The 16,476-nt window shown below is 43.8% G+C and overlaps 2 protein-coding genes and 1 long non-coding RNA gene across 3 annotated transcripts in view; 2 read left to right on the top strand and 1 right to left on the bottom strand.

Annotated features, from left to right (window-relative positions):
• The window catches only part of ELP2 (elongator acetyltransferase complex subunit 2), a 49,508-nt gene extending 42,375 nt beyond the window's left edge, over positions 1-7,133 (top strand). Inside the window, 4 exon segments of the mRNA XM_081872672.1 lie at positions 2,110-2,252; positions 3,715-3,828; positions 6,839-6,982; positions 6,984-7,133. Coding sequence (XP_081728798.1) covers positions 2,110-2,252; positions 3,715-3,828; positions 6,839-6,982; positions 6,984-7,023 — 441 coding nt within the window. The 3' untranslated portion in view covers positions 7,024-7,133.
• Positions 7,134-8,496: 1,363 nt separating this feature from the next.
• Positions 8,497-13,661, top strand: LOC309347945. Its single transcript, XR_014159056.1, has 3 exons — positions 8,497-9,665; positions 11,949-12,045; positions 13,530-13,661. It is a non-coding gene; the product is annotated as an uncharacterized lncRNA (long non-coding RNA).
• GABBR2 (gamma-aminobutyric acid type B receptor subunit 2) overlaps positions 12,791-16,476 on the bottom strand; it is a 301,965-nt gene continuing 298,279 nt past the window's right edge. Inside the window, exon 19 of the mRNA XM_081872653.1 lies at positions 12,791-16,085. Within this exon, the coding sequence (XP_081728779.1) occupies positions 15,920-16,085 (166 nt within the window). The 3' untranslated portion in view covers positions 12,791-15,919. The remainder of the gene's footprint in view (positions 16,086-16,476) is intronic.

Here is a 16,476-nt window from a genome sequence, read left to right as displayed (position 1 = left end):
CCTAGGAAGAAATCTGCACTGAATCTCACTTGTTCACCTTGTGCCAGTCATTCTCTCTTGACCTAACCCAGGTCACAGGGTTGTTGTGGGAATAAAATGGGGGGGGGGGAGAGAGAAAAAGGATGAAATTCTCCGGAAGCTGAATTCTGTGCTCCATAGCACATATTGTGGGTTTTCTATGCTCCTACAGAAGTGTAGCCATGCATAGAATCTTGCCCAGATCCTAAGAACTTGGTAATTATTTTAGTTTCATATCTGTGCATATGGTGGTCATCTGTGATAATTTAGTACAGTGCCATCAGTATATATAAAGCTTTCACAGTATAAGTGACAGAAAATCACTGTTCCTTGTTATAAGGAGCTTATAGTCTAAGGTTTATCAGTGGAGAGAGAGCAGAGGAAGATCAGGGACGAAAGATGCAAGGATAACAGAAGATAAATGTGAGCAACTGTAGTTACACATACTCTGATTTCATGGTAGTTGGGAATGAAAAGTGAGTGGTGGTTGTCTATAATCAAATTTTTTAAGTGCAAAAAGTATTTTTTTTATGGTAACGACTCTGTTTCTTATGCCTCTTCACGTATTGTTAGGTTCTGTTTTGCAGTCCCGGCTTAGAGTGGCTTTTGCCTTGCTGCTAACAAAGTGAACAAGAGCTTTAGATCTTGCCTTATTTATGTACCACTGGCTATAATAAGCTATTTTGTAAATTCCCACCTTCACATGGGGGAAAAACACCTTCCATCGCCTTCGTTGTTATCCTTTCTTAAGCCCCCATACAGGTTCTTTTCTCTTTTTTTGCAATATCCTTTCTTTGCTGGTGGCGAGCAGCCCAGCAAAGAAGGTTTTCCAGATAATCCTTATCAGTTAATCCATGCTTCTAAATGTTTTTTGTACAGCAGTAGAACTTACTATGTGTTTTGTACACTGTTTGCTAACCAGCAGTGGCTTTCCCAGAGCCTAAGCCTCTGCTCTAAAACTAATTTTGGACTCCATAAAGTACATCAACACTTGCGCTGGATTATTATTTTTAATCACCCCTGTAAACATTTCAGAATTGCTGTGAGCAAAGTTGGGAGTGCCTTCTTCTTTCTCCTAACTTCAGATTCCCCCAAAAGCTCCCCCACGCTTCACTTTTCAGTATGGCAAAAAAAGTCAACATATCATTATTGCTTACTGCACTGCTGCAGCTTTTAGACAGTGATCAGTTTTACATTTGACTAGCATAAGCTCTGCCTTTGAACACTTCTGAAACTGCAGTAGCCAATCTCTGAGGTCATTGGATGATTCCAAGGATGGGCTTAAGCCTAGCAGGAAGAAGAGTGAAATCACTTCTCCTGCACAGAGTAGTGTTCTGTGTGTAACACACACACACACACACACACACACACAGAGAGAGAGAGAGAGAGAGAGAGAGAGAGATATTTGCCTTTATGGTTAGTTTTATTATTTATATGGGTTTATATCCTTCTGTGGGGACGCGGGTGGCGCTGTGGGTTAAACCGCAGAGTCTAGGGCTTGCTGATCAGAAGGTCGACGGTTCGAATCCCCATGACGGGATGAGCTCCCGTTGCTCGGTCCCTGCTCCTGCCAACCTAGCAGTTCGAAAGCACGTCAAAGTGCAAGTAGATAAATAGGTACTGCTCTGGCGGGAAGGTAAACGGCGTTTCTGGTTCGCCAGAAGCGGCTTAGTCATGCTGGCCACATGACCCGGAAGCTGTACGCCGGCTCCCTCGGCCAATGAAGCGAGATTAGCGCCGCAACCCCAGAGTCAGTCACGACTGGACCTAATGGTCAGGGGTCCCTTTACCTTTATATCCTTCTGTATCCCTTGGGCTCAGGGTGGCTAACAGTTTTTCAATAGCATATATAGGTCTGTATTCTTTGGAGGGCTCGCAACAAACCTGGACCCCAAACAAGAGAAGAGGTGGGGAGAAAAACAGGATTTTCACATACTAAATTCATCCCCAAACATTTTCCATGCATGGAGAACAGTTAGTTTCTTGCAGCATTGGGAAGAAACACTGCAGGGGTGGAAACTCCCACCTGATCCAAATGTGCAGTCCTCACTGTCTCATTGGCTGATACTCTGCTACTTGCCCTTAAAATAGGTTGTTATTTGGGGCGAATGTTGTTCAGCAGAGGAGAATAAAGAAAACGACCCGGGTGAGATCCAGCCTTGTTCGCCAGTCCTGGATGTTGGGGACTCTGTCACGGCCCTTAGTGCTAGTCATCTGCTTGCTCCTGATGGGAGGTATGTTGTGTCCTTAAAGAAGAAGCCATGTGCTCAGAAGCCGAATGTTCATGGCGATTGATTTCCTGAAACAGAGCCACTACTAGTGGCTTTTGTGGCCTGTGTTTCTTAGTTCGCCTTGTTGTATTTCTAACTCTTATTCAGACAGTCACTGGTTCTACCTGCCTCTACCCCTTCTAGGTGTTGCTCTACATGGGATGTACATTGTAATATCCACAGGCCCGATTAACAAGTCTTAAAATGGTGGAAGGCTTAAAAGTTGCTTGTATGTGGCACTGTGGGTTAAACCACAGAGCCTAGGATTTGCTGATCAGAAGGTCGGCGGTTTGAATCCCTGCTACAGGGTGAGCTCCCGTTGCTCAGTCCCTGCTCCTGCCAACCTAGCAGTTCAAAAGCACATCAAAGTGCAAGTAGATAAATAGGTACTGATCCGGCAGGAAGGTAAACGGTGTTAACCGCCTCTCCCAGTATGCCCCACAGAGAGCCTCAAGGTCCATAAATAGCAACACCCTAGTGGTCCCGGGCCCTAAGGGAGTTAAATTAGCTTCAACCAGAGCCAGGGCCTTTTCAACACTGGCCTCATGAGACCAGGGCCTTGCAGAATCTGATTTTTTTCTGCAGGGCCTGTAAGACAGAGTTGTTCCACCTGGCCTTTGGCTTGGAGCCAATTTGATTCCCTCCCCTCCCCCTCTTTCTTTTTCCTTTTTCCTTTCTCCTCCTGTGATGAGGCTGCATTTTAATATTTTAATGTTTCAACATTTTAATGTATTTTAATCTTGTTTTTAAGTTGTATTCATTCAACTTGTTTTTATTATTGCTTGTTAGCTGCCCTGAGCCCGGCCTTGGCTGGGGAGGGCGGGGTATAAATAAAAAATTATTATTATTATTATTATTATTAGTAGTAGTAGTAGTAGTATTCTGTGCGCTGCTCTGGTTCGCCAGAAGCGGCTTAGTCATGCTGGCCACATGACCCGGAAGCTGTACGCCGGCTCCCTCGGCCAATAAAGTGAGATGAGTACCGCAACCCCAGAGTCGGCCACGACTGGACCTAATGGTCCGGGGTCCCTTTACCTTTACCTTTATGTGCAGTTTAGATGTGATGTCAAATATGTGGTGGTTGAGCTGGGATTATCAGCTTTCAGAGAGTTGGAAGGGATCCTGAGGGTCGTCTAGCTCAACCGCCTGCAATTCAGGAATCACAACTAAAGCATCCCTGACAGATGGCCATCCAAGCTGTACTTAAAAACCTCCAAGGAAGGCGAGTCCACAGTCTACTGAGGGAGACCATTCCATTGTGGAACCGCTCTTTCTGCCAGAAAGTTCTTCCTGATGTTTAGTCAGAATCTCCTTTCTTGTAACTTGAAGCCAGTGGTTTGGGCCTTACCCTCTGGAGCAGGAGAAAACAAGCTTGCTGACTGGGTAATGAGCTTTAATTACTGACAGAACTCTCCTTTTTCTATAGCTATATCGTTGCAATAGGCACAGAAAGTGGGAAGATTCACTTGTATAAATGGAAACCAAGCGACAAGAGGCTGCCACTTTCGGACTGGACCAAATGTGCTGAAACAGACAACAGGTAACCCCATCCCAAACCTCTTGTGTCTCAAAGCAACTATACAGAAAGCCACTATTTCACAGATGCCTTAGCATTTGGCTGTGTGAGGGTTCTTGCACTGGTTCTGTGAGGCCCCTTTGGCACCTGTTATAATGATGCCTTAAGGGACCTGCATTTGTAGAAACCCTTATTTATAGAGCTGATGCAGCATAGCTGCTAGAAATGTGAGCTGGGAATTCTCTGCTTCAGATTTGCCCCCAGCCAGTAGCTGAATTTTAATTGTGGCGAGCCGTGATATCGTAGCAGCAAGATGTGCACTGGAGGGGAGCCAGGAGCAAGGTGAAAATGTTGTGGATGCTTGTGTCTTTGTATGGTTGCTGTGGTCCTTTCTCTGCTTCTTTTTCAAGAACTGCTTAATTTCAGAAAGTGTTGCACAAGAGCTCTTCCAGACCCTGTTGCTCTTGGGAGTGCCAGAGTCAAACCATTTCTGTTGTTCTTAAACTTGTTCTGATTTGATTCCGGTTCATCTCAGTAAAGGTTTGTTAGCAGGTTCAGATGAATGTCATATAATACCGAATTCTCTGTGTGATAAGGCTAAAGGTCCCTGCAGTACTTTTATCATTATTATCAATATATCCTGCCTTTCACTGCAGTTCCCAGGCAGTCATCCCTCAAGCCCTGTGGCCAGAACCAGATCTGCTTAGATTCAGGCCATACACTATCACAGTGGTCTTGGTTACTGTGTTACATATGCAATTCCTGGTCCATGCTTTTCGACTCATAGCTGATCCCAGAGATCAGCTTCCCCTGTACATCCTTGCACTCCGTTCATTTTCCTATAGTGAGAGGGAAGACAGTACAGCACAGGTGGAATTCTTCTGTGTAGTGCATGAAGAAAAATATCCTTCCCTCCTTCTTTCACTGCACTGTTATCATCACGGTCGGTTGCAGAATTATAGCAGCAAATGTCCTCTGTTCTGCCTATTTCGTTTCTCAGCCCTGGAAGAGGGCAGTGTGTTAGCAATACTTGGCCTTTATATAGCACTTTCAGAGCACTGCACATTACATTATCTGGTTGTAATCCTTTCAGTAACCTTGTAAAATGGGTCATCATTCTGACGATATTACAGATTTGAGTGGTAGGAGGCAAGTAGCTGTGAACCAAGGACTCCCTGGATTGTAGCCCCAGTCTCTTACTGTAGCTCTTATATTAGAAGCTTTAGCCCATATATAGAATTCAGTTGCCATTCATGTTGTGCATGTATCCCCATATCACCCCTTTAGAAAATTATACCCATATTTGGAACTAGCAACCTGAATTTCAATTCAGATACAACTAAGCCTTAGATAAAAGATGGAATGAAACTCAGTTTAGCTCTGGAATCAGTTACTACAATTGTTTGCAGCTATATGCATACTGGGTTAAGCCTTTCCAAATCAGATGCAAATAACTTGATGTGCTTGCGTGTGCAAGCTGAACTTGAAAGACCTCAATGGGACATGTAGAAATGCATATAGGGTGAATTTTTAAAAGCTGAAATCTGATGGGAGGGAGGAATATATAGTTGGAGTCAGTTTTATTTATATAATACATGATCTGCCACATTTGTGCTCAAAGCAATTTGCAGACAATAATTTTTTTAAATAAAATAATGCAATACTTAATAAGAATTATAGTATCACTACTGCATGAACAATGAATAGAGGATGCACATCCATGCTGATTTCAAGTTCTGTGCCTTTGGGATCTGGCTTGTTAAGGCCCCATGAGACCATGAATGTTTGAATCTCTCACTATGCCATTAACTTTTCCATTTATCTAAATTGGCCCAAAGGGCTTACTAGTGTACCAGCAGCATCTGTTCGCCCTTCAGATGGTTTGCCCGGCTCCACATAACATCTCACACACACAGTCCAGAGCCCTCTGGGACATCTCTTGCCAGCACAGTAGCTAGATAAGACTTTACACAGTTCTGTTGGCATACCTTGACTTCTGTATGTCTTGTTTGTTTCACCAAACAGTCTTTACATTTATTAAGAGTTCAATGTTTCAAATTGTCAGCTGTAGCTACTTAATTCTTGAACAAGTTTACCTGCTCTGGTGCCAACAGAAGGAGATTGAATTGGAGCTAATATTTGCTTTTATTTGAGTTGTTTACTCTGTGGAAGAACATGTCTGTAGTTCAAAAAGCATTGGGAAATGTGAATATTAGTTGGGCAATTAACATTTTCCACACGTGCTTCTGACTGCAGTTGTTTGCACACCCGGATTTTGCCTTTCGATGCGGCGGCTAATCATAGTTCAGTGGTTAGGATTGCCCCAACAAACTTATGGGTCAATTACATCATCCTGTCCTGATTTTTGTTAATAATAATTTGCTGAGATAACCATATTGGTAGCCTGTTGGTTGCCCAGAACTCATAATATGAACCCATAGTTTGTTTATAAACTTTGGTTTGGAAGTAAGGTATTAACGACAGGTTGCCAATGTGGATGTCATGGTAAACTGTGATTAGTGAAAACTAGAAGTGAAAATTAATTGGGGGGGGGGAATTCACACCCTAAAAGGGGGAGAAGGAGTGAGTGAGCACATGGGCTTTCAAAGGCACCCCTGACTATCAACCCATGGTTTGGCATCTTTTCCCTTGAGCTGCTGTACTCTCTGACACTTGCTTCTCTTTAAACTTTCTAAGTGATGTGTTTTGTAACTTTTTGTTAAGAAGCTTGCATGGCTAATGGCAACGTTTGACCTGAAATTACAGCGGAAATAGGTGTATTTCTGTTTGAATTATTTATGGGATGAAGCGGAGAAATGCCACTTGAACTCAGAATAGCTCCAGCATCTTTAATATCTACAGGCAGTGACAAGTTTAGTCCCCCCCCCCCGAGCTGGCAGCGCTGAAAAGGAGTGCACTAATTAGCTAAATGCTGACGTTTGGAATTGACAAAGTCCAGCTGAGTTTGACATTTTGTGGTTGCGAGAGATGAATTGGGTTTCCTTCCCCCCTAATAGCTCCTGTCTTTTTGCAGCCAAAGCCACACTCTTGTTGTCAAGCAGCTGTGTTGGAGAAAGTGCGTGGGCCGCGCTGGGCAAGGGACAGCGGAGAGCAGCAGCTGGCTGCAGCTGGCGAGCTGCGGGGCCGACTATTCTGTCAAGATACTCAGCATTAACAGAGACAGTCTTTAAGCAATTTACTTTCGACCACACTTCGTGAAATATGTCAATAGTACCTGTTTTCTGAACTTTTTTTAAAAAAGCACTTCTTTTTCTGAAAACTATGTGTCTACCTGGAGCTTAATTATTAAAGCGGTTTGTATAAAAACATGTGTTTACTATTGGCCTTCCCTCACAAAAAGGTTATTCTCCACGGGTACATTGCTGTCCTTCGCTAGCGTTTTCCTTGAGATAACCATCTCCCTAGAACAGAAGTGATTGGGGCAGAATGGACTCACTCCTTTACCTTCTCGGAAATTACATTCCTGTTTAAAATTGCCTATTCCCCACCCCCCATTGTGTTCAACATCATTTTCATTTGTGGTTCTAGCCTGGGCCTCAACAAAGTTTTGTCTCTAAATGTGCCTGAGCCTCAACCAATGCAGGGTTTTTGTTTTTAAATCATTTTGTTCGGGATGGAAAATGTCAGGCTCAGGGGCTGCATTTTGCCCTCTGCACCTCACTATTTGACTCTTAGTACTCTCCCATGGCCCTTCCCAGCCATATCCCCTGCTTGTCCCGCTCTGCACTTTCCTTGGTTGTTTTTGCCTAGCTGGAATATGTCTCTGAACTCTGATAATGCCTCTTGTTTCCTTAGGTTAAGGATAGAAAGAATGGTGTGAGAATGCCTGTCAACTAGACTATTGGACAAAGGTAAAATTCACATTAATTGCTCTGTCCACTTCACACCCTTTCTCCCTGCCCTCCACAGGCATGTGGCCCCCCGAATGGAATGTGGCCCCCCGAATGAAAAAGGTTCTGTGCCCCTGATTTAGATGACCTTTTGAAATTCTTTGTAACTTTCCTTCTCTGTTACCTATAATGCGTGTTAAGCGCAGCGGCTTGAGATCAGATTTATTGTGCCACGGAACTTGTGTGATTCCAGTTCCGTTAGATTTTTCTGAGAGTATAGTACAGTGGTACCTCTGGTTACGAACTTAATTCGTTCCGGAGGTCCGTTCTTAACCTGAGGTACCACTTTAGCTAATGGGGCCTCCTGCTGCCGCCGCGGCGTGATTTCTGTTCTCATCCTGAGGTAAAGTTCTTAACCCGAGGTACTACTTCCAGGTTAGTGGAGTCTGTAACCCAAAGTATTTGTAACCCGAGGTACCACTGTATTCACTATTTTGCAATATTTGTTAAAAGTGGGTAACTTTTTCAACTATTGAAAGTCTTTGTGTGGTGGTGCACAATCGTGTGAGGAAAATGAATAGGACTAGTGTGCCCGGTCCCTGCTCCTGCCCACCTAGCAGTTCAAAAGCATGTCAAAGTGCAAGTTGATAAATAGGTACCGCTCTGGCAGGAAGGTAAACGGTGTTTCCATGCTCCTCTGGTTTTCCAGAAGCAGTTTAGTCATGCTGGCCACGTGACCCAGAAGCTGTCTGCGGACAAACGCCGGCTCCCTTGGCCTATAGAGCGAGATGAGCGCCGCAATTCCAGAGTCGTCCGCGACTGGACCTAATGGTCAGGGGTACCTTTACCTTTAGCGTTAGTGTAACCTGCACAGTTTCTTCATTTTCAACTCTTAATGGATAGTGCTCAGATGGGGGGATCACCTTATGGAAGCAAAATGCAGCTTACCTATGATAAAATAAATTAAGGCATTGGCCTTTTTGTTGACTCTTGCCTGTGTGGTGCTGAAATCAGAGAGGGAAAGGTTTTAGTTGTCTTTCCATAAATAGCTTGTGCTGGGTCAATTTTTCTCTAAATTACACACGGCCAACTAAAAAACTCTCCGACTAATTGTTAAAACCAGTGCAATCTTCTTTTCCCCCAGGAAAGTGAGCCCAGTCATTTTAGAAACCCTTCTTATTAGTGGATCAGATATCAAGCTTGCAGCAGTGGCATAGCAATTGTAGCAGAGATTGATATCTCATTCTGTCCTTTATGCTTAAGCAAATCTTAAAGCCTCTTTGGGGAGCTTCTAATGCATTGCTGAAAATTTAACCAAGTCCAACACATCTCCTTAACAAAGTCGTTCCTATATTGCTTCTGTAAAAAGAAATTGACATGATTTATTTTTTGAAACCTCAGCAATAGAGCAATTCACTCCTGTGTATCTTAAGTTAAAGGGTCTCAAGTGGAGAGCACACAAGTAAACCACCACCAGCTTGCCTCTGCCCGAGACCCTGAATTTCTGTCAGTCAGATTTAAACAGCACCAGGCATGATAAAATAATGGGTCTGACACCATGTCAGTCATCATATATTCACATATTTATAAAGCAAAACGGCACAGAAAATGCATCGCTATGAGGTCATCCATCCTTAGGAGGCTGGGGCAGTTCATGGTTCTGAGGCCACAGTGCAAATGAACCAGGATCCTTCAAGACCTCTGCATTTTGTTAGGAATAGTCTGCCGAGGTTAGAGGTGGAAGCAATTTTAATACTTGTTAAGTTTTCCCAGTAAAATACACCCAGTCACTGGGATATGCGGCCAAGCAAGTGGTTATTTTGAAGCCTGTGCTGACAGGTATTGTAAGGCATTGAAGAGGGTGAAGTGAGGAGTGCTTGGATTCCTATCTCTGGATGAAATCAGAAGCGAGCACCAAAGAAGAATGGCCAGTCCTCCTTTGCAAGTTGGGCAAGAGTCAATTCAGTGTATGGAACCGGAACAAAATGGCACTTCAGGCCAAGAAAATGGGTGAGTAGCTTCCATTGTAAATGTGTCCTGGCACATGAGCATTTTTAATGTTATATATATATAATTTAAGGTTACATCTTTTTTAACGGGTTGGCTTGACTTCCTCATCAAGAAATCAATGCTCACATTAGTCTTCACTCCCTCTGGAAAATATTTTCTGTCATCCCAGCAAAAACTGAGCCTGCCCTTCCCCTAGACAATAACAACCTTTGTATTTGTAGGAGCTGCTATATTCTTCCTCTGGAAATAATTCCTAAGCATGAATAATAGTTATGGCCACCAATGTAGAGCTCTTCAAAACTAATGGAGGATAATGCTTTCTGTGTCTGTTATCCTACATCCAAGATTGGTGGGAGCATGCCATTAATTGCTGAAAAATGGCAGCTGGGTATTTGGCTAGTCACTTTTGGAAACAGGATATCAGACTAGGTAAGCCTTAGGTTTGATCCAGCAGGGCAGTTCTGATGTCTTACTGGTTTCAAAAGCAATGGCCTGGTAGCTGAGGCCAGAGTTTCTCATGGGAAGTAGCCACTTTAAAAAACAACAACATGCCTGTAAAGGAACAGTGAAAATCCATTTGTGAATGGGAAGGAGTGCTGAAGAAACATGCAGGGAGTTGTTTTGAAAGCAGCATTGATTTTTTTAAACTTCCACTGAGATCATGACTAATGTCTGAAAAACCAGGGCAACATACGTTAAAATGCAACTTCATATCATCTCACACTAGGAAACAACTGGGAACCTGAGTATATTTTTTTAATCAGTGTGTGCTGTCTACTCTGAGGTTAGTCCCATTGAGTTTAAGGGAGCTTATTTCCAGTTAACTAGGTATTGGATTGCAGCCCAAGAAATGGGATGCTGTGTTATTGGACAATTTATAGGGAGCTATTATCCACTTTGCAGAGTACAGTGGTACCTCGGGTTAAGTACCGTATTTTTTGCTCCAAAAGACTCACTTTTTCCTTCCTAAAAAGTAAGGGGAAATGTGTGTGTGTCTTATGGAGCGAATGCAGGCTGCGCAGCTATCCCAGAAGCCAGAACAGCAACAGGGATCGCTGCTTTCGCTGTGCAGCGATCCCTCTTGCTGTTCTGGCTTCTGGGATTCAGAATATTTTTCTTCTTGTTTTCCTCCTCCAAAAACTAGGTGCGTCTTATGGTCTGGTGCGTCTTATAGAGCGAAAAATACGGTACTTAATTCGTTCCGGAGGTCTCGGGTTAAGAGCTTTGCTTCAGGATGAGAACAGAAATTGCGTGGTGGCGGCAGCAGGAGGCCCCATTAGCTAAAGTGGTGCTTCAGGTTAAGAACAGTTTCAGGTTAAGAATGGACCTCCAGAACGAATTAAGTTCTTAACCCGAGGTACCACTGTAATTCCTATGCAGCTATTGTCGACTGTTATGAAAGGCATAATAAACATGTCTCAAAAGACAAGACATTTTCTAACTCTGATATGGGAGAACCAAGAACATCCATGTCTTGCCCCACATGTCTTACAATGTGGTTATGACAACTCCCATCGAGTTGTTTGCAGGGATCACTGCTGCCAACTTTGCAAGCAGATCTCTGGTAACTCTGTTGCTATTTGGGAGCATCTGTGTCATCTACCTTCAGCTTGGGCAATGCTTCAAATAATTTAACACAGTGCATCTCAGTTCCTACATATATATCTTTGCCATAGTTGTTTCTTCCCTCATGGAAGTGTAAGCCTATTCAATTAAGTAGACGGGGACAAATCTGAGCAAGCAATTTGCATTGCAATGCAAAATACTTATTAACACCAGTAACATTTCATTAATATTGGTTTGCTGCAGTTTGTTCCATAAACGTTGTCTGTCTTTAAGAACGAAGGCTGCTGTAAAATCATCAAAGGCAATACACAACTTATTTAGATCCCATGATGTATCTATTAGCCTAAAATGAAGTTGTGGTCCATAGTACTTCTTCCCTTATGGAAAACAGCATCATAAAAGCGGCTGATGCTGATCGATTTAACAAATGTAGACAAATTATAGGTTTTTGATGGGCCTTGGGGTGGTCCCTTTTCCCTTTCTGGTGTATTGGGATTTATAACCTTTCTACTTGACAGGGAGCTTTAGAATTGCTACAAGTCACACACAGCACAGGCTCATATGCACTATTTTTCAAAAAACAAAAACCCTGTTCAGAAATGCGTACAATTTGCCATGTAATACACTTGTACCTACTTCGAAACAAGATGATTCTAAAAATAATACGTTAAAATACACAAAGGCCACAGTTACTGTTAATTCCATCTTTCTGTGCAGGTCCCATCGCCATTACCAGACTGTTGAGATCAGAACCATGGCAGCATACGGGAGAGTCACTTCCACACTGTATCCAACCAATCTCACCCTGGGAATGGTAAGGACCCCATGGTGCATGATATCATCCTAAAAAGTAGCTTCTAGGCTAGGGGTGGGGAACTTGTAGCTCTCCAGATAGCTGCAGGGCTGGTGGAAGCTGGAGTCCAGCACTAACACTGTCAGTGGCAAGTGATGATGGGAGTTGTAGTCCAGTGAACAGCCACAGGGTCACAGCTTCCCTACACTGTAGGCAGTGTCGGCATGCAAAGGGTCGCAAGGCCAGCTGGCTAGCCCCAGCTGGGTCGTCTCCTTCTAGCCGTCGGCCTCTGCTCCGACGTAAATCAGCAACCCGGGGTTCAAAGCCAGGGCACACTATTTCAGCAGAGCAAACTGCACATACAGAATAGGCGTGAAGGTGGAATGGAAGTCTCAACAGGCAGTTATGGGAAGAAGAAGAAAAGGTCTGCTCCCTTGACTGAATGCTCTGTAGGGCTCCTTGTGCTGCAGTATGTAGACGATGGTGCAGGCACACTACACAACTTTTCTCTCTCCTTGTTGATCGTGAGTGGTCTAGGACAGAGTCTACTGGAAGAGAGGGTCTTGTCTTAGACTAAAGGCTTGGCCAGGGCTCTGGACTATGAAGCACCTCCCACTTCTCTCTAGCTAGGCCTTTGCCTGTAATACAGAATGAGATCCATTGCTCCGTATCTCACCAAATGGAGCCTGAGTGAGCTTTTTTCTGTCCTAGCAGTGTGTACCTGTATATCTGTATATCTGTAAGAAAGAGAACCACTAAAGTAGTATTTAGGTTTTCTCTATTTTATTAATAAAACAGATTTTTGCAACAATTTATTAAAAATTGGTTTTCATGCAGTATAAGGGGTATACAAGAAATTCTCCATGTATTCTCTCTTTTTTTAAAATAATTTTTGACAGTTCCAGTCTAGATTAAAGCATTTTGTGCACTATCATTGTTGGAAAATGCCATTGGGGCATAGCTCGTCATAAATTTTTACAGTACATTTTTGCTGCAGTATAAAAAAAAAAAACAGAAACATTAAATAGCTATAGTCACTTTTGTGGGCCTTATTTTCTGCAGGAAATTTAAAAAAAAATGTTGTGGGAGAAACTACAGTTGCATTGGAGACAAAGAATGTACTGCATGATTTAAACCTAAGAAACAGCACACGGTCAGTATTCACAAAGAGTTACAGACACACACTCACCGCCAACAGTCCAATACTTTTTGGAATTATTTTTTTTGATTTGATTCCTGCTATGTTGGAATAATATTTTCTACAGAAATGTTTGTGTATACATTATATACAGTATTATTGTTCTTTTTTGAAAAGTAATATTTATTTGTATTAAATAAAGTCCTGATGAAGTTTATTAATAAATTAAGAGAATACTGGCAACACACATACATACACGCTCACACACTCACACCAGACGACACCTTCAGTGGTTAGTGCTCAAACCGAGTGATGTGTCCTACTCCCTGTGCGGTAGACTTACTCACTGTTGTCCTAACACTTCCAGGTGCCTCCATGACCTCTCAACGATACGTGCGCAGGGAGAGATTCTGTGATGCCCCCAGTGGATTAAGCGTCATGTGTTTCAAAGGTAATATAATCAGGAAGGAGGGAGCAGGGGCATCCGCAGTAACTTGGTTGATATAATCTCCTCTCTCATGCAGATACTAAAACGCTATATCCTGGGAACACTGGTGGGAAAAAGATTCATTCCTATGGCATGAGAGAAGACAGTGCAGTAACAAAAGGACACACACACACACACCCTTCCCTCTCCACACTGCCCTATTGTGCTAGCTTAATTAATACAAGATTTAGAAATGGCAGCTGGCCAGTATCACCAATGTTGCATGCCAAATTGCCATCCAGTTGGAGTGGCCAAGGCTGCAGACAGCCAACACGGTTGGGGAAAAAGTGAAGGTGGCAGTAATTTCCTCTCTCTCATCATGCTGTTATCTCTGGGCACACGGGTGTTGCAGAGTTTTGAAGCACTATCCCCCTTTAAAAAATAATAGTGAACAGAGACAATAGAGCTTACAACACTTGGGGATATTTTTTTTGCCTGTCTCCAGCGCTCAGCCACACTCTGAATGTTGCTTCCGCGCCATTCACATGATTTGCATATCCTGCTCACAGCTTGCCATGGGAAGGAACAAGAGCTTTAAATAAGCACATTTCTTCATGAATAGGCCCGGCTCACTCAATCTAAAGATTGTGTGGGTGAGGCCTTTTCACAGAGCAGTGCTTTTCAACTGGTGGTACTTCACAGTGTGTTTGGTGGGTTGAGTACCAGCAGCTGAAAGGCACACTTGTCGGTGCATGGAAATGCAGGCGCCTTAGCTTGCTCCAGGCGTCCTATACGCAGTAAGGCAATGGGGAAGATTAGGCCTTGCTTCCATGCCGGTCCAGTGCAGAATCCACCGTGCTTGGGGTTACGTGGAAAGTGCCCTATAACTACATAAGCGATAAGAACGTCAGAGAATGCAGTATCTTCAATAATGCGAGTGCTGTGCCCAGAGCAAGGATCCCACTGAAATTCTCTGTTTCAGGTAATCGTGGAAAAGATCTTTGGATCACACATGCACAATCTTAATCACTGCAGGCTTGCACAGAACCACTAGCAGACAGGCGGCACATGCTTGTATCAGACCTCTATCAGTTAGTGATGGAATCACTCAAACATTTCATTTGAGCTTCCTGCTGTTGCACTCTGATAAGAATTCAGTTGCTCTTTTAGGGAGTAGATTGAATCATGATTTCTCGGGGGGGGGGGGGGGAGACCATTTTTTCAAAAATAAAAAATGTCTTCTACAAAAAACTTATTCACTTCTTGCCTTTAGTTTTCTAATTCAAAGGACAAGGGGGATTCCCTAGCCCATATTAGGCGAACTTGGTTCAGACTGTCTTTTTCTCAACTACCACTGTCACACACGCAGATATGAAGCAAAGGTTGTGTATATACTATCTGTGCCTCTGCGAAATTCAGCTGCAGCAGCAAAGTGGTGCCTAAACATCCCACCCCCCACCCCGCCTTGCTAAATTAACTGTACTGTAATTATGTTGTGGTTTAAATCAAGCAAACTCTGGGGAGGGGGACAAGCCATCCTGTGACATTAAGACTTCCGTAGCCATTCTCAGCCTTGTGCTGTTGGACCTAGTTTTCAGTATGCAGATAGCCACCTCTGGAACCCTGCATCTTATCAGGAGGAAGGAATGGCTGCAAATAGCATCTTGTTTTCCCTACCTGGTAGCCTTTCTGAGATCCTGGCCCTGGACTTGCTTCCCCCTTGAAGCATTCTCCATCCCAAGCGTATCTTGAGATGTGTGGAGCTGGGCTAAGTGAAAGTCTCAATGACACCCGAAGAACTGTTCCAAAGTGTCTCCTCCTCCTCCCCACTGAACGTAGTCCCAGAAATGAATGTCGGCCCAACTAGCCGGTGCCTCCAGCACCTGAATGAAATCCCTGCAAAACAAAAGTGTTTCCATTTCAGTTAATATAACTCTGTTTTCTTTTTGCACGTGGCTCCACATTTTTCAGTAGCCATATAAAGTTTAGTGACACTTGAGCGGGATTCTTTTGTCTTTGTTCTTTGTCGAGTCTGTTTCCCAGCCACCCTGGCCTCTGTAGAAATCTGGGAAGAAACATGGGTTTGGTGACTTTCCTCAGGAAGAAATAAAAACGTCCACAAGTAAGGCTACAGATCAAACCTCCGGGTGACCCTCTCCACTTCACATGCTTTCCCACAGCAGTGGAGCTGGTCTTCCCTTGACGATGGCCTCGTAAAACTAGTTCCTCTGTGCTAAGAGTAAGAGAGTATGTAGAAGGCAAGAGTTTCACACAAGACGTTCGGTCCAGCCATTGAGTACCAAAAGCAAGTTCACGGAGCTCTGGTCCTCCTACAGGCCAGAGACCATCACACGGAAAGATGGCGGCACGTGCCGGTGCCTTGGACTGGCGCTGGGGCTGACGCACGGACTGGCACAGCTGGCATCGACCCCTCCTATTGATGGCAAATAGGCATGATGGAGAATGGGCAGTTGTAAGGAGAGTCGACGCTGTATGCTGCAAAGGCAGAAAGGAGAAAGATGAACAGGAAGGAAATGGAGCGAGGGTTTGCTAGCAGGCTATTGACAAAAGTGTCCCTCGTTTGGGAGATGCCTTACAGCCACAAATAAATCCAGTGGGCAGCCTGACAAAATAGCCCATGGAACGAGCAAAAGCAATACACCCAAGTTATAATACCGCTTCTTTCTTAACAAACCACTGTGAGGCCTTGGGTTCGCTTCTCTCTTTCTTTGCTCATTTGTAAAGCTAAATACTTGCTTGCTAGCCACCCAAGCCCAGCATTAACGCTGAGGCAGTATTTTGTACATAACAGAACACAGAAATGTCACCATGCTTGAAAACCAGAACTTCGGGTCCCCAGAGTTTGCTGGGGGCACCGTTAACAAGG

The sequence above is a fragment of the Podarcis erhardii genome, assembly GCF_964252035.2.
Source record: "Podarcis erhardii genome assembly, chromosome: 8".
NCBI classification, from domain to species: Eukaryota; Metazoa; Chordata; class Lepidosauria; order Squamata; family Lacertidae; genus Podarcis; species Podarcis erhardii.
The sequence above is the reverse complement of the archived record's forward strand: the minus strand, read 5'-3'. Positions and strand labels throughout refer to the sequence as shown.